General features: G+C 41.1%; 1 protein-coding gene across 2 annotated transcripts in view; it reads right to left on the bottom strand.

The window, feature by feature from the left end:
* Positions 1-242: 242 nt before the first annotated feature.
* The window catches only part of LOC311516029 (uncharacterized protein), a 56,375-nt gene continuing 34,141 nt past the window's right edge, over positions 243-22,476 (bottom strand). The window contains exons 5-8 of one of the 2 annotated variants that reach the window (XM_084619642.1): positions 20,345-20,459; positions 18,917-19,101; positions 2,191-2,358; positions 243-533 (exon numbers count right to left, since the gene is read on the bottom strand). In XM_084619642.1, coding sequence (XP_084475768.1) covers positions 366-533; positions 2,191-2,358; positions 18,917-19,101; positions 20,345-20,459 — 636 coding nt within the window. In that variant the 3' untranslated portion in view covers positions 243-365. The remainder of the gene's footprint in view (positions 534-2,190; positions 2,359-18,916; positions 19,102-20,344; positions 20,460-22,476) is intronic. The other variant, XM_084619643.1, reaches the window with a different exon arrangement.

The following is a 22,476-nucleotide window of genomic DNA, read 5'->3' as shown; positions in this document are numbered from 1 at the left end:
GTTAGGACAGGAGTGATGACTGCATGGGGCTACCTTTGCAATTACACAAAAGCCACTCCTTGAAGTGGCCAAACGGGTTGCTTTTTAATTAATTTGAAGCCAGCTTCGCAAGGGCTGAGCATGCTGCCTCCACTCAGGGTTCTTAGCCCATCTCCCCAGGTTCCAAGTGATTCTGATAGGATCTAGTTTCATTTGTTGTGTAGAAATGCAGAATACTATTCTTGAAGAGTAGTATGCTTTATTTAGGTGCCTCAGGACATGCTCTTTTTTACAATGGGAATTTAAGAAACTAATTGTTAGTGTCCATTTAATTTTTAAAATTACTAGGTTAGCTCCCTTTCAGTAACTCCTTCCCTAAATAGAGCTTATTTAGCAGGTGACTTGTATGCTGTTAGAATATTGGAGAACTCTTTCCATCTTTCTCTCTGCAAGCTATGCTCTGTTTCCACTTGAGATTTCAGACTATTCAGGTCATAGGACATAGTACTAACATGTCCATGCATGCGACGGATTTCATCTTCTTTCTCCGAAATCTAGGTAATTTGAAAAGAAAAAGACATTAGCATTTAATTCTGTAGAATACAATTTAAGGCCTAGTAAGGCACTTTGCCCTAAAACTTTTTTCTAGGGTGAAATTTCATTTACAACAATACATAAACTGAACTAGTGTAAATGTTACTGGTTCCTAAAGTTACATCATCTAAGCCATAACACTTAACCCTATTTGTGTCAAACTTTGAGTAATCTTTCCTTTCAAGCTGCTGAAAAGGACGTATCTATAATAGATCCCTTATTTTGTATATTGGCCTTTTGGTTTACATGCTTATGTAAATAGGATATAGAGTAAGACAACACTCCAATGGCAAGTAAGAGTTCTGCACAGAACTACACAATAAAAGGTATCACTTTGCCCAGATTCTTCCTTGAATTTGATCTTTATTTTGAATGAGGTAAAAGAGCATGGAACATATGGTTTGAGCATTGGCCTGCTAAACCGAGGGTTGTGAGTTCAATCCTTGAGGGGGCCACTTAGAGATCTGGGGCAAAAATTGGAGATTGGTCCTGCTTTGAGCAGGGGGTTGGACTAGATGACCTCCTGAGGTCCCTTCCAACCCTGATACTCTATGATTCTATATGTTAGATATGAAAACTAGAGCCTTGCGTGTCAGTAAATCTGTGAACCATAAATCCTGTTAGAAGCAGACTTTCTTTCTTGGATTTCTTGCACTTTCTGAAGTATCTCAAAGCTGGAGAAAAAAGACTGGACTAGACTAACCACCGGTCTGATTTGATAATGGCAATTACTGTTGGTACGCTGCATAGTGTACGTGTTGTGACAGACTGACACCCCAGCAACCATAAGGGCTAACGTTGCCTTTACAAATCTGATTTTTGGCTTTGGTTAGTGGCTTAGTTCAAACGAGAACAGGTGTCCTGTTATGACAAGGAACAACTAACCTTATTTAAACTTTATAGACAGTCTTCAAAACATTTCGGGCACATCCCTGATAGGTGTGACGCACAGCCCTTGCCAAGTTGCATGTCTCTACTGCAAAGCATGGACGCACTAGAGCGTCTCAACTAAACAATTGTTTTTCCCATGTTTAAATTTTTACAGCAGTGTTTCCCCAACCTAATTCAGAAAAGCATTTGGGCTGGTTTGGCTGAAACTTTCCCCCAAAAATTCAGCTTCAGTAGCCACCATTGGAAAACCCACAATGTTAGTTTGGTGAAATTATAAGCAACTGAAAACAGGGTCTTGTGCATCGGATGAAGTGAGCTGTAGCTCACGAAAGCTTATGCTCAAATAAATTTGTTAGTCTCTAAGGTGCCACAAGTCCTCCTTTTCTTTTTGCGAATACAGACTAACACGGCTGCTACTCTGAAAAGGGTCTTATGGAAAGCTCCAGGCTATCTTGTAACTACAGGTGTTGCTACCTGCATTGCTTACAATAACAGGCCCTGGACTCGATACTCCAGATTTACACCAGCGTAAATAAAAAATGCTTGGAGTTATTTCACTTACCTTGACATAAGCCTAGAAAAGAGAATTTGGGCTGTCTGTAACTAAATGTGGTTTTAAATTACCACTTCATATTTTTTCCATAGCATCATTATGAAGAAGGGTGACCCACTTGTAGGGTAATATTCCTACCACTTCTTTTTTTTTAAGAGCATGAATTTATTTACCTGTTTATGTAACTGAGAAATATGTTCTACTAAATGAGTTTTTTCTGTTCGCAGTTTCGAATTTTCCAGTTGAGCTCTTGACCATCTCCTTTCTAAATCTTTTTGCTGGCTCTGAAGTGACTGTCCATTTAGATTTACAGATTTCCTTCCTTGCTGGAGACGTAGTACCTATTGGTACAATGAATGGACTGACTTTGCATTTAAATTTCCAAAGCATTGTAGAAGCACTAACAAACTGATATTTCATTTCCTGTGCTTTCAGATTGCTCAGCAATCTAATTTAAAGATGGCAGTCACCCTCTTTAGTAGGAGGGTAGAGGCAGTCTTAACATTTTTCATTCAGAATAATGTAATGACCAGCTACAATCAATGCAAGAATTTAAAACTTATGTGGTAGAAACTCAACAGCCAGTGAAAATGCATTACCCACTCATTATTGCCATATACCAAAAAATTTCCCTGAAAGAATCTTCTCGAGGTCTCCCAGGGAATTTTTGCCTGTCCTAAAGTGTAAATGCAGTGGGGCAATGTTCATTTGTTTTTTACAGGCCTAAGAACACTGTCTATGCCAGGGGTCTCGACCTTTTTCTTTCTGAGGCCCCCCCAACATGCTATTAAAAACTCCATGGCCCACCTGTGCCACAACTAATTTTCTGCATATAAAAGCCAGGGCCGGCATTAGGGGGTAGCAAGCAGGGCAATTGCCTGGGGCCCCATGCCACAGGGGCCACCAGGGAGCTAAGTTTCTCAGGCTTTGTCTTCAGTCCCAGGTGGAAGGGCTCAGGGCCCTGGGCTTCAGCCCCATGCCATGGGACTTCAGCTTTCTGCCCTGGGCCCCAGCGAGTCTAACAGTGGCCCTGCTTGGTGGCCCCCCTGAAACCTGCTCCCAGCCCCCCAGGGGTCCCCAGACCCCTGGTTGAGAGCCACTGGTCTATGCTCAACAAATAAGCTTCCTTTTTTAGGGAGATGAGAGTGCTATCTTGTACTGTCCAGTCACCTTTGCATTACCTAGGGGTTTTTTTAATTCAGATTTATAAAATAAGCTATTTAAAGGTGCTGGATAGACAACAGAATTGTCAGAAGTTAGACATAGTGCCTTATTTAATAATTTCCCCACAAAAATTGAGAGTTTTATATGATGTCTTAGTGTTTCTGTGCTGTTTGTGAATGTCTTTTTTTATTTATTTTTTTTCCATGTGTGGGAGAACTTATACCTTTGACTTTACCTGCAATTCAAATGATTTTCAAAATGACTCTTAGAATTGTACACAAATGTCTAATTCCTACATTAGTATGATTACATGTGCAAATAAAGATGTTTGCATGCACCGTGAGTTCTGATTTGTATCCAGTTGCAGTAACTGAAGGCAACAGCATACTAATTTGTGCAGGTGCAATTATGAAAATCAGCTCCATAATATTCAAACTGAGCTGATCGTGGCAAAACTTATACTAATGAGCATGCAAATATGATTAGATTAATCTAGTTAGTCAAATAACTGAAGACAGACTTGTAAATATTTTTGAGCATATATTGCTCTTATTTGACTTGCTCTTAACTTGAGAACATTGCTGCTATTCATGAAAATATTTGTCTTGGTTTCTCATTTGTATCAAGATTGTTACAATCACTCCTAGCAAATACTAGTGAATAGCTCAAGAGACAGTTTTTGGACTTAACTTTCAGGGGACAAGTTGCAGGTTGTTTTGCAAATTATTCAATGAATACTTTTGAGTGCCAAATTAATTCACAGAGCTCAGAATGGCAAACCAAAAAAATACCTCACTTGATGAAATTTTTGGTTTGAATACTGTTTTGGAACAGCTCTCCGAAACAGTTGGGCTGTAGTGTTTTTCGTAGTCCATATGGTCATATATTTTTTTTTAGTACAGTTGCACTAATTTCATATGCTATAATTGCAAATGAAATTTTGTATATCTTGAACTTATACAACTTCCTTTCATACCAAAAGATCCCAAAGTATTTACAGAATGTGCATGTAGATTATCTACTTTGGAAGGCTAAGGGACTGAGTCAGCTTTGTTGGAATTTGAACTTTTGTGCTTGGGAGTCTAGATATTTCCAACGTGAGCTCTATACAACTCCGTCATCCATTCTAACATTATATAAGAGCTATTTTAATGCAATGTAACCCTAAACTGGCAACCTGTTACCAATTACATAGGTCAGGTTTTGATTTTTTTTAAGCTCCTTTTTGAGCTCAGAATTTTCATTGAAAATATTAATCAGAAATCTAACAAGGGAGGAAATTAATCTTTTACTTGAACTCCAGCTCTTTAAAGGTGTTCAGATGCCATTGGATTAGTATTGTATTTAATGCAATTAATTTGAAAAACTCAAAACAAATATGTAATGCCTGCTCTTGTGCAGTAAGAATCTTCTGTCTTTCATCCTGCAATAGTCTGTTCAGGTAAGTGAGCTCCATCTCAAGTTGTCGTTCTTTCTCCTTTTCACAGGCTAGTTCAGAAATCCTCCTTGTATGGCAGGTGCTTTCATCCTCTTTCAGCTGCTTCTCCTATAGCAAATCATGCATAAGTCTTTTATACCTAATCTATCTTGGATGACTTTTGCAGAAGTTAGAACTTACTCTCACAAAACGCATTTTTACAGACCTGCTTGCAGATGATAATGCTTGAAAACATCATGAAAATATTTTGCATGTACACAAATGGAGGACATTTCTGGGGACTTTGGCCTTTTTACGTTCAAGATAGTAAGAGTAACATCTTATTAACATTTGTTAATGTTGAGGACACTTTGCTTTGAAGCAGAGCTGAATCTTGAAAGGGGCCAAATGTAGGCCTACCTGAACATAAGTAACTGGCCTCATTTCTTAGTGGGCATGATTGGGAAGGTGATGGAAGATTAAGTTGTAAATAGCGATGTAACAAGCAGTATGCTGGAGACAGGATGCTGTGCTAGCTCAGATCAGCAGGAACACCCAGTGCTTGGAACAATGAACAAGAGAAACCTGCCACGTAAAGATCAGGTTATAGATGAACAGAGCATGCTGTACAGGGATTGGTTCACACGAAGTAACCAAGCCAATCCCAAAATGTGTGATGCAATTTACAATAAATGCAATACAATGTGTAAATATATATAAAGGAAGAGGTTTTCTGTGTAAGTTTGGATGTGTGATGCACCCTATATCCACCCTGTACGCTTGAGTCTGATCAACTCAGCGTAGCTTTGCTGTATGCCAAATTAAAATAGCTGAGTGAGGAGACCTGGAGTTGAACTGAGTTTTTTGGGAAGCCAAGTGGAAAGCGGTCTTGGGGGGAATCTCAGCGTAGTGGTATCGTGACTCAGATTCATTCGTCTGGAGCAGGTAATGTATAGCTGATTATATGTGTAACTTTATTATCAAGGATTGCAACCCACCAGTTTAGCAATGGTGTTGGAAGGGTTTAAATTTGAGGAGGTTTCCAGGGCACTGGAGGAATGGGTTAGATCTAAAGGAGGATCCTTTGGACTCCATAGGGAAGTGATAGGGGGAGATTAGAACCGGATGGAAAAGGGACTCCAGCAAATAGTATTAGACAAAAAATGCAAGAAAGAGACATAAACCATATTGTTCTCCACTAAAGAGAAATTCAAGGGAATAGAGGGACGTATTGTGAATACCTATGTAACAATGCTTGGTACAGCACTGAAAAGGTCTGTTGAATGCCACTGAAATTTTAAAGAATAAGACGCCTGGAGAGAACAGTAATTGTAGCTAAAGAATGAGTGCAAAAAACAAAGATAAGATCAGAGCTACGAAGAAAAATCTGCTGAGAAATGTCACTCTGGGAGATAAGTTTCAGAGTAGCAGCCGTGTTAGTCTGTATTCGCAAAAAGAAAGGGAGTACTTGTGGCACCTTAGAGACTAACCAATTTATTTGAGCCTAAGCTTTCGTGAGCTACAGCTCACTTCATCGCATGCAATTGCATGCGATGAAGTGAGCTGTAGCTCACGAAAGCTTAGGCTCAAATAAATTGGTTAGTCTCTAAGGTGCCACAAGTACTCCTTTTCTTTCTGGGAGATAAGTGAATTAAGGAAAGAGAGTTAGGAGTTAAATGGTTCACTTATACAGAATGTTAAAAATTTTAGAGTTCTGAAGGGATTAAGTAGGTTGGTGTAATAAAAGGATGTAATATGAAATAAGGAGGAAAAAATGCTTGTTTGATAAAGCCTGGTTATGGCAGTACAACTTAGTGCAGTCTTGCTTGGTGGAACCCTGGTAGTCAAACAAATTGTGTAATAGGAGCCAAGGTGGTAACCACTACCATCAATATGCTTTTGTCCCCAGAATCCTTTACAGCCATTCTGAAGGAAAATAGGACCTTTTCACAAAGGAATAGTCTGTAAATAATCAGCTGTAAATTACTTCTGTAGGCAGAGACACAATCTGATTTGAATCATTGGACTATGGATAATTTAGTCAAAATGATTTAAAAGAAATAAGGAGTTCTCATTTGAACTTGGCTGCCTCCAAATGTACAAGTGGGGAATGCAATCTGGGTACATTTGTCTAAAAAATTTAGTAGAGCAACACAAGGAGTGTTGAACAAAATTTCTGTAACTGTGCAAGATTTTAAACAAACACTCTTGGCTTGTAAACCCTCATTTTGTATGTTGAAAAATAATTGGCTTTTTAAAAGGTTCCACTAAAAATCCATTTGAATCTTGTGTTCAGAGTTGCAAAACTGATCCTTTTTGAATAGCTGCCAGTGTTTCCTGGCAGTCTTTGCTAAATTTAATTCTTTTCCCCCTCAAGCCAAACACAAGTAGCTGATGTTATCTGGCTTTGTTACCTCAATGTTTTTATGAAGTTCAACATCTTTTAAAATAAGGACTAGTCATTAGCGGACATGGTTGTGGCTATGGCAGGGATGACTAGAACCAGACTCTGGATCCTTTTGCAGTAATGAAATAGCAGCTGAAAGAGCTGCAGGACAAGAATGAAAAATTAGAGCAAGTGCGCCTCTGGAGTACCAGCAAGATGAGGTGGTGGTCATAAGAGTAGCAATGTTAGGGACACTGTGCCTTAAGGTGGCTCTGAGTACTTAGACAATTACTTTGATAGGGATACATGGAAACTCTTTAAGCCCAAAAACAGTTATACTTCACGGGAAAATTAATATGGCTAACATGACAGACAAATTGGAGAAAGTCCAGAGAAGAGCAATGGAAATGATTAAAGGTCTAGAAAACATGACCTATGAGAGAAGATTGAAAAATTGGGTTTGTTTAGTCTGGAAAAGAAGATCGGGGGGGTGGGGGGCTGGGAGAAACATAACACATTTCAAGTACATAAAAGCTTGTTACAAGGAGGAGGGAGAAGAATTGTTGTTAATCTCTGAGGATAGGACCATCAGAGGAGTGAAGTTTTGGAAGAGTCTTCCAAGGGAAGCAGCGGGGGCAAAAGACCTATCTGGCTTTAAGATTAAACTCGATAAGTTTATGGAGGAGATGCTATGATGGGATAACATGATTTTGGTAATTGATCTTTAAATATTCATGGTAAATAGGCCCAATGGCCTGTGATGGGATGTTAGATGGGGTGGGATCTGAGTTCTACAGAAAATTCTTTCCTGGGTATCTAGCTGGTGAATCTTGCCCACATGCCCAGGGTTTAGCTGATCACCATATTTGCGGTTGGGAAGGAGTTTTCCTCCAGGGCAGATTGGAAGAAGCCCTGGAGGTTTTTCGCCTTCCTCTGTAGCATGGGGCACGGGTCACTTGCTGGAGGATTCTTTGCTTCTTGAAGTCTTTAAACCACGATTTGAGCTCACTTCAGTAGCTCAGACATAGGTGAGAGGTTTTTCGCAGCAGTGGGTGGGTGAAATTCTGTGGCCTGCGTTGTGCAGGAGGTCAGACTAGATCATAACGGTCCCTTCTGACCTTAGTATCTATGAATCTAAGAAGCAATGGGCTTAAATTTCAGCAAGGGTGGGTTAGGTTGGACCTTAAGAAAAACTTCTTAACTGTCAGGGTGGTTAATCACTGGAATAAATTGTCTAAGGAGGTTGTGGAATCTCCATTATGGTCTTGATAATACTTAGTCCTGCCATGAGTGTAGGCCACTGGAGTAGATGACCTCTCAAGGTCCCTTCCAGTCCTATGATTCTATGATTTCATGGCAAATAAAGGCAAACGGTTGCCTTATGGAAGGAAGGTGCATATCCTTGGAACATGGAGTGTATATCGTAAAAGGGGTAAAACAAATGTAAAAACATTCTCTTTAATTAAAATCCTATGGAGGCTCCAAAGAGGAACCACCAAAGGTTGTTTTTTCTTTTTCAGATGGCTGTGCACTTTGGAAGCAGACTCTAACCCAGCACCAAGATCAGTGCATATAAGAAATGAAGCTTAACCATTAACACTGTTATGCAAAAGTTTTGTTTAACTGCAGTATAATGTAAATGTGGTTAGGAAGTAAAAACCTATGTGATGTGTTGTAAATGGAGGAAGAATCTTTAAATAGAATAAAGAATATATTAAAACTAATCAATTATATAAAAGATTGAAATGCCCTAGATTTGAAACAAATTTAGCTAACAGCTTAGCATTAAATCTATTAAAGAAATATTGTTCAATGATCAGTTTATGAATGTGCCAAGTGTTGAATTTCACCAATCTGCAGTCACTGGGGTTTGGTCAAAATTATTAAAAACTATTGAAAGGACTTCATGGACCAAAAAGTAAACTTTTTAAAAATGCATAAGCCTGCCAAGGTGGGGCAACAATGAAACTAGAGGGAGCTTGACATGGAAGCTAGTCTGACTGGGATTGGTATGTTGCTCTGAAACCAAGCTGGCAGAGATGATGTGGGAACCAAACAGTTCAACAGAAGTCAGCAGATGTACTACAGCCATTACATGAGCAAGTGTTTCAGCCAGAATTAGCATCTAAAGTATTGTGTTTTGAAAATCAACAAAGCAAAGAATTTATTGATAAGTTTTACAACATGGTACATATTAAATAGTTAAAATGTTTTTTAATATACAAGATAGTTAATTTCCTATCATGAAAGGTAAAAAACAAAACCAATTACATGCAGTATATGGGTTACGCTATGTAAAGTAGTTAAGACCTTAAGTGACAAGAGGCAACCTTCTTTGTTCTATACCACCACAGAAAAGTTAAAAATTTCATACAAGGGAGGCAATACTAATTGGTACAGGTTAAGAAAACTAACGAGGGTCCAATACCATGAAGTTTGGGGGTGGATGGAACATTGGTCACAGTATTTCCAGTGAAAGTAGTTTGGAAAGCACTACAACTATGGTGTGGAAGAAGTTTTTTTTCCCTTCTCAAGTACTGCTATAAGACAATGCAAGGTCTGGATAGTCCCAGAATTGTACGGCTGTTTGCACATGGGGGACACTTTCATATGTGCAAGTGCAACATCTTACAGACATAGTTGCTGCCATGTGGGTTCACTTTGGAGGAAACGGCCTCCAAATTGTACAGTATGGCTGACACACAGGGATGTTGGTAAAGTAAAAACTGCCTATGCTGGTGATGACCAGTATTGTGTGGTGGCTGAAGAGGCCCCCACCTGGTATGGACTCAGAGAATGTTATTTTAATTCGTCTATACTCTGTTTCACATCTAAATTTCCTGTGGTGATAAATGGAAAGATTTTGTATATATTGTACCATATTTTCGTAATGTTTTTAAAATAAAAGCAATGTTAAAATTACCAAAGGATACTTTAAAGACAAAGTTTATTAGGTGGGATTACACCCTGGGGAGTCTGCCAGAGAATGTGTGATTGCACCCCCAGTTTGTACTTTGAGCCTAATATTAATGGTGGGTCAAATGATCACAACTACTGTGGTCTTGCAGATGTGTTGCTGGTTGGTAAACGTGAAAAAGCACAGAGAATGGAGTAAGATATGAATGAAACAAATACTAACATAAAAACCAAGAAAATAAAAGGAGTGGAAATGTAGGCCTGGCTTTGACATAAGTAACTGGCCTCATTTCTTAGTGGGCATGATTGGGAAGGTGAATGGAAGGTTACATAGTAAATAGGGGCTTGACAGGGCGTATGCTGGAATCAGAATGTCTGTGCTAGCTAAGATAAGGAGGAAGCACCGTGGTGCTTGGGACAATGGATGAGATAAACCCAAATGTGAAGATCAGGTTATACATGAGTGCATGGATACAGCATGCTGTACAGCAAGTGGTTCTCAACCTATTTACCATTTACCAAAAAAAAACTATTTACCGGAGATGCCCGGAGCATCATAAGTGCTCTGTGCAGTCGACGCCGCTGAGAGCGATCTAGCAGGTGACTGGGTTTTTTTGGTCTGCTCTCATTGAGGTGGTGAAGCTGGCCATTTTTTAACTGGCTTCTTAGATTTTGGGGACCTCGGTGATGAAGGGACTGCGAACCTTTGTCAGGAAAGTCCTTCTTGTCTCGGGTTGGAGGCTGGTCTCAATGATTTTTTCAGTAATATAAGTTTCAGCCTCCAGGCCCTATCTCTTCATGCCCTAGCTTTTAATTAAGAGCAATGGGCACATTTCGGGGGAACATGAGATTCTCCCGGACACACTGAGTGTGTCCATCAGACTGGGATCGCCTCTCTGCAGGTCGAACATCTTTTAAAACCCAGCAAATCAGGCATTCCGAAATAAACTTGCTATGGGGAAAGCTAAGGAAAAACATTTTTTTTTTAAACAGGCAAAGCTAAACTGAAGCCCAAATTATCTAAATACTAAACTTTCTAACTATCTAAGACTTATCTAACAAATGAGAGTTTTTCAGCGGGACTGCTGAGCTCCGTCTCAGGCCGGGGGTGGTTGAGAAGGAACTGAGTGCTCCCGGTTGCACGTGCTATACTTCAAGTGCCGACAGCTGCAAAACTCTGAGCGAAGGCGCAGGGATGCACCATTACCTGGAGTGGAGCACCCATAGGGGGACACATCTCGTAGAACCTCAGTTACTGCACAAGGTGAGTAACTTTCCCTTCTCACCCTATTTACCGTTGTAGGCTGCATCCAATACTACCTGTATGGCCCTGAGGATTTCACATGGGCCGCAGCTCTGTGCAGATTGGGCTGCAGGTTGAGAATCACTGCTGTACGGGGATTGGTTCCTACAAAGTAACCAAGCCAATCGCAAAACCTGTGATGCAATGTAATGTGTAAATGTATACAAAGGAAGAGGTTTTCTGAGTAACTTTGGATGTGTGGTTCGCACTATATCCACCCCCTACACTTCAGTCTGATCAATTCTGTAGTTTTGCTGTATGCCACCTAAAGATTCCTAAGGAAGAAATCTGGAGTCAAACTGAGTTTTGGGGAATCCTAGTTGGAAAAGGTTTCAGAATAACAGCCGTGTTAGTCTGTATTCGCAAAAAGAAAAGGAGTATGCCTACAGACAGCCCCGCAACCTGAAGCAAATACTCACCAACAACCACATACCACACAACAGAACCACTAACCCAGGAACTTATCCTTGCAACAAAGCCCGTTGCCAACTGTGCCCACATATCTATTCAGGGGACACCATCACAGGGCCTAACAACATCAGCCACACTATCAGAGGCTCGTTCACCTGCACATCCAGCAATGTGATATGTGCCAGCAATGCCCCTCTGCCATGTACATTGGTCAAACTGGACAGTCTCTACGTAAAAGAATAAATGGACACAAATCAGATGTCAAGAATTATAACATTCATAAACTAGTCGGAGAACACTTCAATCTCTCCGGTCACGCAATCACAGACATGAAGGTCGCTATCTTAAAACAAAAAAACTTCAAATCCAGACTCCAGTGAGAAACTGCTGAATTGGAATTCATTTGCAAATTGGATACTATTAATTTAGGCTTAAATAGAGACTGGGAGTGGCTAAGTCATTATGCAAGGTAGCCTATTTCCCCTTGTTTTTTCCTACCCCCCCCCCCCAGATGTTCTGGTTAAACTTGGATTTAAACTTGGAGAGTGGTCAGTTTGGATGAGCTATTGCCAGCAGGAGAGTGAGTTTGTGTGTGTGTGTGTGTGTCCCCGGGAAAAAAAACGGGGGGGGGGTGGTGAGAGAGCCTGGATTTGTGCTGGACATGGCCCACCTTGATTATCATGCACATTGTAGGGAGAGTGGTCACTTTGGATGAGCTATTACCAGCAGGAGAGTGAGTTTGTGTGTGTGTTTTCTGGAGGGGGGTGAGGGGGTGAGAGAACCTGGATTTGTGCTGGAAATGGCCCACCTTGATTATCATGCACATTGTAGGGAGAGTGGTCACTTTGGATGAGCTATTACCAGCAGGAGAGTGAGTTTGTGTGTGTGTTTTCTGGAGGGGGGTGAGGGGGTGAGAGAACCTGGATTTGTGCAGGAAATGACCCAACTTGATGATCACTTTAGATAAGCTATTACCAGCAGGACAGTGGGGTGGGAGGAGGTATTGTTTCATGTTCTCTGTGTGTATATAAAGTCTGCTGCAGTTTCCACGGTATGCATCCGATGAAGTGAGCTGTAGCTCACAAAAGCTCATGCTCAAATAAATTGGTTAGTCTCTAAGATGCCACAAGTACTCCTTTTCTAGTTGGAAAAAGGTCTTGCAGGGAATCCAACACCCTGTCCCAAGTGAGACTGCTATGCACAACTTCAGTACTAGTGAGCATAGTACAGAGTAGCACAATGTATAGTTGTGGAGGGAAAACACATCTGCAGCGTAGCAACTCCAGGAAGGAGGGTTATGCTTATTGGGTCCAGCTGATTTAAAAGCCACAAGATGTACAAAGAGACTTTTTTTAAAAGACTTTTTAAAAAACAGTTCTTAAAACTGTAAGGGTAGTCATTGTCTTCTACTTGCTGTTGAATGGCTTTCTTCTAGTGTATGTGTAATGCATCTGATGAAGTGAGCTGTAGCTCATGGAAGCTTATGCTCAAATAAATTTGTTAGCCTCTAAGGTGCCACAAGTCCTCCTTTTCTTTTTGCGAATACAGACTAACACGGCTGCTACTCTGAAACCTGTACATGTAATGTGCCTCGGGTAGCATGTGACCAGGATGCATCACGAATTTGGTGCTCTGGTTGGATCTTTAGTTTCCCCGGCTTAGGCTGGGTACTGACAGGGAGTACAACATGAATGCTGATCCATGCCTCCCCATGGCCTTATTTAAAATAAACCATAAAAAAAAAAAAAAACAACTTACTCTATCCAGCTGCCTGGTGGCTTCCAGAACTTGAGACTGTAAGAGGCCATTTTGTTTTGTCAGATATCCACAGTCTTCTGCCATTTTGTTACGTAAATATTTATCCTTATCAGCAGAAAGTTCTTTTTCTTTAAGCTGCTGTCGTAGTTTTTCAGCTTCCTCACTAAATAAAAATAGTTCCAACTTTAGCCCCAAATCCAATATTGCTGATTACATTTTATAAGGAGCAATCTTCCTGTAGTATTTTTACTGACTTTAAAGTTTGATCTAAATTGCAGTGATCCCATTTTCTGTGGAAAAGGATAGGCAGTTTGCAGTTCATAGACTTTTCTGTTTGTAGGACTACAATTTTTGTAAGACTAACTTGTGCCTCATGGGTTGATTTGATGCTTTGGTAATGTTTGTAAAAAGACCAGCTTGTTTTTCTAATCCATTTATACTGTTCCTGAGCTGTCCTGCCTCTTGTGCTGCTGTTCTCAGACCTACGGGGTCCAATTCTAAGCTTGATTAAAAGATTAGTTTAAAAAAAAAAAACCACCACCTTTTACTTTCTCAATTTGAACCAGTCTGGTGGTGGTCAAGAATTGCCATGATAGAATGTCTCTGGCCATTTAATAAGATCATTTACCATCTGAAATAAATGATATCCGCGCACCACCCTCATGAATCCCTCTAGCCAAAGCATCTTGGAGTTGTACAACAGAATCAGAGCAAGTGACACCAAGATTCTTAATCGGATTCACTCCAAACAAATCCAACACATGAGGACACAATAGAGAAGAGTGAGCTTCCTATCTCCCGTATACAAACCTCAGTCTTCCCAGGATTGAAGACAACAAATGGAGGCCCGTATTCTCTGGAACTGACCACTGTAGAGACGGTCATAACATCAGCCCCATATATCAGGCAGTTTCTTGGTGTGTGGTGGAAGCCTAGCTCTTCTGGGACTAAGCCAGGGAGACACATGGATAGTCTCCATCTCATGCCCCAGATATACCTCATGTGCCCCTATTGCCCAAACCGCCACCATAATTTACAACTCCATGAGAGTCTCAATATAAAGAATAGGCGACTTTCCTCACACTCCTATGAAGTCAATGTGGGGAAGCTTAAATTGTTCTGGGTGATGCTATGCCTGGATAAACACAGGTTTTTATTGACACTATTATAAAATTGTCTTGAATGCCAAATTCACTTTTTTTTAAAATGCCCCCAAATATAACATGCTCTCCACATGTTCCATTATGTCAGTTTTACTAGCACCAAGGGCCCTGTTGCCACTGGAAATTCCAGATGCTCAGTGCCTCCAAAGAATGCCCCCCTCCCCCCCCAAATTAGCTACTGAAATAAGTAAATCACAAGCTCTGATGTAGAATTGCAGATGTCCCTACCGAAGTTCTTTAGCAATATGCTGCTCCATGGACTGGGAGCTAGTGAAGTATTTCTCCTCCAGCTGATGGAGCAAAGCCTGCACTCTTACGCATTCTGATCTATTTTCCACAAGCTTTGCTTCCATACTCTGGTGTTGCTGAATCTGCCGGTGGAGCTGAACATAACCATGTAGAGATTAAAGACCCCGTGAGCATGGAAACCTGCCTTTCCCAATTTTTTCCCCTTTACCGTAATGTTGGAAGCACCGGCCCTATTTCTGGGAAGGAAAAGGGGCTCTCTGAATAGTTGTTAGCTCCAGCTGTGAGCACTCTGTAGGCCACCGATGCTGTGGATCATGGACAGATCATCCTTTTCTTTTAATCGTTACGTGCAAGAGGGTCACAAAACACTCTTCTATACTAACATGGGGGTCATGGTATGGGGAAGGCTGAGAACCACTGCTCTAGGGTTTGCTAGACCATTTTCATTTCTCCAATGGGGATAATACTTAACTATTCTACTTCACAGGGTAGTGTGAGGCTCGTATTCATCAAAGTACTTTGAGATTCCCTTATGGAAATCACACTAAGTGCAAAAGCAGTATTCCCCACTTGAGAAGTGTTCTAGATAGGGTGCCGAATGCCCAACAGAAATGGGGCCTCTGCTAGTGTAAATGTCTGTTCTCCACTGCTGTGTGCTGACCGTGAGCTCTCTGCTGTAGTTGTAAAGTCTGAGCATCTTGAAGAACCATGATGTCTCCTCCTTATCTTAGTATTGGGATAGAGAACAGTTTAGGTTTGCCATTTTTCCTCTTCCTCCTGTTCTACAGAAGCCTCCAGAGGAGATTTTCAGAGGCCCTAAGGGAGTTGGGTACCCAAATCCCATTGTCTTTGTTTCATTTGAACCAGGCGGTATATTTACCTGTGTTTTTTCCTAAGCTACCTTCATCTCCAGAGAAGCAGCGTCTCCATACCTTAAATGTCAGGCAAAGGCTAGCCTTTTATCTGGACAGGACTAAACCGTTTTGTGTTTTGCCTGGTTTGTGTTTGTCATATGTGGACCATATGAAGGGTCAAACGGTCTCTTCACAGACAATCTCCAAATGGATAACATCCTGCACCAAGACAGTATATGAAATGGCCTCAGCTATGCCCCCTCTGCAGGTGCAAGCTCATTCAACAGTTTTGATAAATCTGTGTACCTAAAGGAGTGTCTCTGTATTTCACATGGTGTTCAGAAGCAACATATTATCCAGTTTTTTCTCAAACATATATTTAAATTGAGTGCTGTTTTAGAACCTTCTTTGTATCTCCTAAGGGTGAAATTGAGAAGAAGCACTGACAGATTTCTGTGCTCTCTAGACAGACAGGGTCAATTTTAACTCTCTGGCGTAAGCTTTATACAGGTAGATATCTATGGACTTCAGTAAGGCTGCAGGTATTTACAACAAAACTGAATTTGGTGAAATAACTCATTTTTAATCTCTCTTCCTGTTTATCTGGTTGCTGGGATTGTGGCTGAGAAAGGATTGTATATTCCCAGACCCACACTTCCCCTGTATAAGAATAGTATTCAGGCAAAAACTAGAGCCATCTGTATGTGTGGGGTGGGTTGTTACATTTTGTGTGTTCTCTGCTACTGGGAAGCCAGAAATAATAGTTTAGTTTTTCCTCCCACACTTGAATATAGACTAAATATTATCCTGAGTTTAAATTGATGCTGATCAGAACTTCCTGAACTTTGACAGAATAGGTAAAAAATTAAAAAACATTTCTCTCAGCTCTTGTCTAACTATATGAAACAATTTTTTGCAGCAGAAAACCAAGATAAGTAATATGGGGAATTGTGCCACAATGGATTTTTCCCAAACAATATTCCCTAAAAATGTAATGGCACATACACTCATGTAATTCCTTAGCAACAGCATTTTGTGTCATGTCCTATGAAATGAAATGCAGTATTGTGATATTCCAAACTGCAGGTAGCAATCCATAAGTGAACTGTGACAAAGTGAAGCCAACAACCAGCTTGCACGGGACAGCCACAAATGAGGTGTTCTAAAGAGCTTTCAGTTCACTGATAAGAAATGTTTAAAAAAAGTGTGGCAGGACACTTACGTTTGCAATACAAAAATGTTCAAAAAATCTTTTCATTAAGAATGGGAATAATCCTTTTGCAAAGACTTTTGTTAATTGTTTTTCCTTTTCTCCCCCCTCCCCCCAAGCATCTCTATCCTTCATGGTTGGTGGTTGGCAGCAGCTAACAGACCACTTTCCCCATTTAGCTATTCACTGAAGTTTAGCTAAATTACAGCAAGTCATTGGATTTTGTGTTCTGGACTGTCAATGACAGACCTGCAATTCAGCAGGAAGAGAGTAGAGGCCTGTTTAATTTGGCAGACAAAGGCAGAACAAGATCCAATGGCTGAAAGCTGAGGTTCAAATTCAGACTAGAAACAAGGCGTAATCTTTTACAAGGAGGGTAATTAGCCATTGGAACAACTTAATGATGTAGTGGATTCTCCATCACATGAAGACATAAATCAAGGTTGGATATCTTTCTAAAAGGTAAGGTCTAGCTGAACCAGAAATTATATAGAAAACCCTTGGTGAAATTCTATCACCTGAATTAGGCAAGAGTCAGACTAGAATTTGACTTGAAAATCTATGAATTTCTGAGTAATGGTGTAGTGTACGTGGCTATTCGTTTCCAGTGACTTCACTTGAAGGGTGAATAGTATTAATTTTTTAAATGTAAACTGACCCAATTTCAAATGGTTGAGAGAAATGTCTGCCAGGGAATTGTCAATAAATATTGTGGATTGTTACTCCGTGTTGTGACTTTTATATGGGCAGATCTGTATAGTGTGGGAGTAGAGGTAGCGACTCATTTTCTACAGCTGCGGAATCTGATGCAGAAGTATGCTTCAAAATCTAAACATTTTAACAAAAAAATGAACAAATCCTCCACATGAACCACTGCAGGAGTCTGCAAACAGGCAGCATAAAAGCTGTGAGCTGTCTCACTTGTATTTAATGTGATGTTAACACTTAAGCCTAACAATGACCATTTAAAACTCCCATATGAATTAGCCCTAACTTAAATAATCAAGGTAATCCAGACTAAGTGACTAATCCAATTCTAATGTGGCTCTTTATCTAGCTATCGTGTCTATGTGGCCAAACTTTCCTTTATTTTGTTTGTTTTTTCTTTTTGTTTGTGTACTAGTACAGAGTCCCTGCTCTCAGGGTTACTCTCTGCATCTAAAGATTCCTAAATAACTGCTAGATAAGGGAGACCTTATTTCATTCCAAATTCTTCACTCTAATTTTTAGAACTCTTGATTAAATCCAGTCTGTCTGACCTGAATCCTGATTAACCAGAAGCAGACCTACACTGTGAAGTTGTTGACTTCAGCATATGGACCCTGATTCAAATCCCTTATATGCATACTTAAAATTAAGCATGTGGTTTAAGGGCTTTCCTGAATTGTGGCCATAAAGACTAAAAATCAAGGAAGCTGATGGACCCAGTCTGCACGTCTTTGATTATGCCAAACTGTTAGAATATAGAATATCAGGGTTGGAAAGGACCTCAGGAGGTCATCTAGTCCAACCCCTTTGCTCAAAGCAGGACCAATCCCCAATTTTTGCCCCAGATCCCTAAATGGCCCCCTCAAAGATTGAACTCACGACCCTCGGTTTCGCAGGCCAATGCTCAAACCACTGAGCTATCCCTCCCCCCCCCCAGCAGGATTTAGTGCACAGAGACTTAGATGCTGAAATTCTGATTGTCTGTCTATTATCTGGAGAACTGTCCAGCAGGCTTTGAAGTCCTCCTGAGATGATGCTCATGATGATCTCAACTCCCGATTGTCAAAGTTTTGGGTGTTCCTTGACACTTTCAAGTGTACACTAAGACTTTGATATTTGGGGGAAAATTCCGATAGTAAGAAATTTAGATCTAATTATACTGTGTGGATGTCTTTGAAAGGGAATGGTGAAAGCTTGCCCTCCTACAAGTACTTTCAAAGTAGGCCAGATGGGGTGGGGGGACCATCCTGCAGGAGTGGATTGGATGATTTAACAGATATTCCCCATTTCTAACGTCTAAACATCTGAGAGTCTGATGTATACATTTAATTATGAAAAGGGGTATTTAGCTATTACTTACTTGGTTTTCCAAATGGTGGAGATTATGCTCTCTTTCTTTTATGGAATTCATGGCCCTCTGTAGCTCTTGCTGGACTCCTAGTAGTTCTGCTTCTTTGTGTGAAATGTCCTGAATGACAATCTCAGCAAGATTCTTCAGCTTTATAACATCCTCCATTAATAATAGCTTTTCTCTAGTATTGGCATCTGTGTGAAATCACCAGTCTTTCAGATGCTAGTTCCATAAACTAAAATCCGTATCCTTCAGTCTGCACACTGAGTTCTGAAACTGCTTAGTGGGATGCTCAAGGGACTAGTGGTTAAAAAACCAGAAGATTACAGAACGTTTCGATCTAGAATGGGCCTGTTTTACTATGACATACTATAGACCAGGGGTTCTCAAACTGGGGGTTGGGACCCCTTTGGGGGGTCATGAGGTTATTACATGGGGGGTCGTGAGCTGTCAGCCCCCACCCTAAACCCCACTTTGCCTCCAGCATTTATAATGGCGTTAAATATACTAAAAAGTGTTTTTAATTTATAAGGGGGGTTGCACTCAGAGGCTTGCTGTGTGTACAAAAGTTTGAGAACCACTGCTATAGACTGTGTTAAATAATAATTTAACCATCACCACCGTTACTTTTTTAAAAAAACATAGTCACTATTAAGACTGTAATGAACTATTTCTCTTATGCATGGAATGAACTCTCAAACTGCCACTCTTCTTATTAAAATCCCTCCTAAAAATCCTCTTTCATATTACCTAAAAGAAGACAGCAAACTTCATCAGTCTGGCCAAGGAGGTATATGGAACCAGCAAGATATGCATGTGCCAAAACCAAGTAACCATGAGATTCTATTCCTTATCCTTCACCCCTTTCGACAAAAGGCTTGTCAGCAGTGAGAACATGTACCCATTGCAGACAACACATGTCCGCAAATGGCTGAACTTAGCTGGTGCTCAACACGCTTAACTGGAAGTAGTTAAAATCTCCAGTTACTAAATAAAAGTAATCAGCATGATGAAATGGAAATAGCTGCTGCTTTTAACTGTGGTCTCTAAAAATGTTGCTAATCGTGGGTTAATTGTCTGTATCTGTGGTTACAACATTTTCCACACCAGCTCAACTGCACCTGTTACCAGAGACAGATAGATCTCCTGGTATAGCCAAGGCAATATTGTTTGTTATGCTCACTAGCTGTCATGCGTTTGATTAGATGCCTTGCCTTTTTCCTTCTGTACACATCTAGTACAATTTTGGTTTTTGTGAAAGCTTTTTCTATGACAGACTACTTTCAAATATTCCAAAATAACCCTCTGGTATTTCCACTTCATCCTATTTTATTTAACATATTCATTCATATACATAATTTGTCCAGGATAGGTATGTATTTTTCTCTAGGATGAGCTATTGGATAAGTACCACACATGGGAATCATCCTTTACTACCTGATAGAGTTTGCAGATGTTTATGCATGGCTTGGTTTTCTGCATCAAAAAACTTGGTGCTGTTCTCTTTCTTTCCAAGTTCCAGCTGAGCAGTATTTATTTCTGACTGTAATTCCTACAAATAGGAATAATTAAGAATAAGAATTTTTATGTGCTGCTGTTTGACGATAACATAAATGTACTAATCTTGAGGGTGCTGAAAGGGTTCCGTATTTATACTAGGAAAAATAGGCAAGGGTTAAAAAGTGAGAAACAAAGCAAGGAAAAAGGCCCTAGGCTGTGCAAAATAGGTAAGTATTAAATTACAATTAAAGACTCCACTCTTATTGGATCCATTCTTTACTCCCACGCTCACAAAGAATTCTAGTGCAGGAGCAGGCAAACTTTTTGGCTTGAGGGCCACATTGGGTTTCCAAAATTGTATGGAGGGCTGGTTGGGGGGGGCTGTGCCAAACAACCAGGTGTGGCCCTCCCTGCTCACCCCCTGATAGCCTCCCCCTCCCCCCCGGGACTCCTGCCCCATTCACCCCTGACTGCCTCCTGCAGACCATCCAACCCCTCCTCTCCTTCCTGACTGCCCCCCGGGACCCCTGCTCCCATTCAACCCCCCCATTTCCCGCCTTCTGACCACCCCGACCCCTATCCACACCCTGGCCCCAACCACCTCCCCGAACTCCCCTGTCTTCTATCCAACCCCCCACTTGCCCTCTTACGCGCTGTCTAGAGCACCGGTGGCTGACCGTGCTACAGCCGTGCTGCCCAGAGCACCAGGATAGGCAGCCATGCCGCCTGGCTGGAGTCAGCCATGCCACCGCACAGCACAGAGCACCGGGTCAGGCCGGGCTCTGCAGCTGCGCTGCCCCAGGCAAAGCTCGCAGCCCCGACGCCCAGAGCATTGTGCCGGCGGTGCAGTGAGCTGAGGCTGCGGGGAAGGGGGAACAGCAAGGGAGGGGTCGGGGGTGAGTCTCCTGGGCTGAGAGCTCAGAGGCCAGGCAGGAGGGTCCATCTGACCCCCCTCGTTTGCCCACCTCTGCCGTAATGGGATTCCTAAATACAAAGTGTACCAGCCATTTGTGAGCAGGCATGGCCGCTACAGGTTTGGCAATACTCTTGCTTCCCAGGAAATGTTCACTTAATGCTGGCCTTCAAGTAGGATTCCTTCAGACTTATGTGGATACTTCCCTTATAATTAAGTTCTTATTCTGTGCACACCCATCAAGGTGCCTGTTGTGTTTGAGGGAAGCTTGTGTATCCCCTGCTCTTGGGTTTATTATATTGTACAGTATAAAAAACAGGGTCCCATTTAATTGCCCACAAACTCAACAAAACTGAAGCTAACAAGAAACTTAAATCACTTAACCACACACAGTCAGCAGCTGGCCACAATACCAATCAGCCTTCCTGTTTTGTAATGAAAACAAGTCTGTACAAATGCCAACTTTCTTTCAGGAAAATACAGAAATACCTATGCTATATATGTAGCTGTATGCATTCATATACCTACTAATCTCTTGTCAAATCACTGATGTCACTTTTGCCTGTAAAATGCTTCATAAAGAAAAATCCACGCGTGCACATAAGGAAGTCCTTCAGTAAGTTTCTTCCAGAAGCTGGGATAGACCGTAACAGCGAGATCCTCCAGTGATGGTGATTTCATTGCACCAGTCCATTATATTGTTAAAATTTGAAAAGAGTATCTGGTGCCTTTCATGGTGCACAACCTCTGCAAACTGAAGTTGCAGTCATTAGGGCCTCAGTCCCACAAAGGACCCATGACTTCACTGGGACAATTCAGGGGCATTAGGGCCTGTCTGTGTGGCTCCCTTTGCTGGAGTGGAGATTGAAACTGATGGTCACTGGGGTGCTTTGTTCAGTTTTCTCCAGGAACTTGAACTTAGTGTCAGATAATACTGCTTTGCGATTGGTAGGGAAAACAGAAGACAATGGTTATTGCTCCTTGGTTTTCATACAGTAAATCTATAAGTGTAATTTGTTTTTCTTTTGGATTTGGTGGTAAACAGATGAATGTCTAATGACAAGACAAAGGCGAAGCTATTGATGAGCCAGTGCATATTTTAAATGGTTTACAGCTTGGATTGTGTGGAACAGAAGGACATATAACACAGACTTCA

The sequence above is a fragment of the Lepidochelys olivacea genome (genome assembly GCF_965140295.1).
Source record: "Lepidochelys olivacea isolate rLepOli2 genome assembly, chromosome: 2".
NCBI lineage: Eukaryota > Metazoa > Chordata > Testudines > Cheloniidae > Lepidochelys > Lepidochelys olivacea.
The sequence above is the reverse complement of the archived record's forward strand: the minus strand, read 5'-3'. Positions and strand labels throughout refer to the sequence as shown.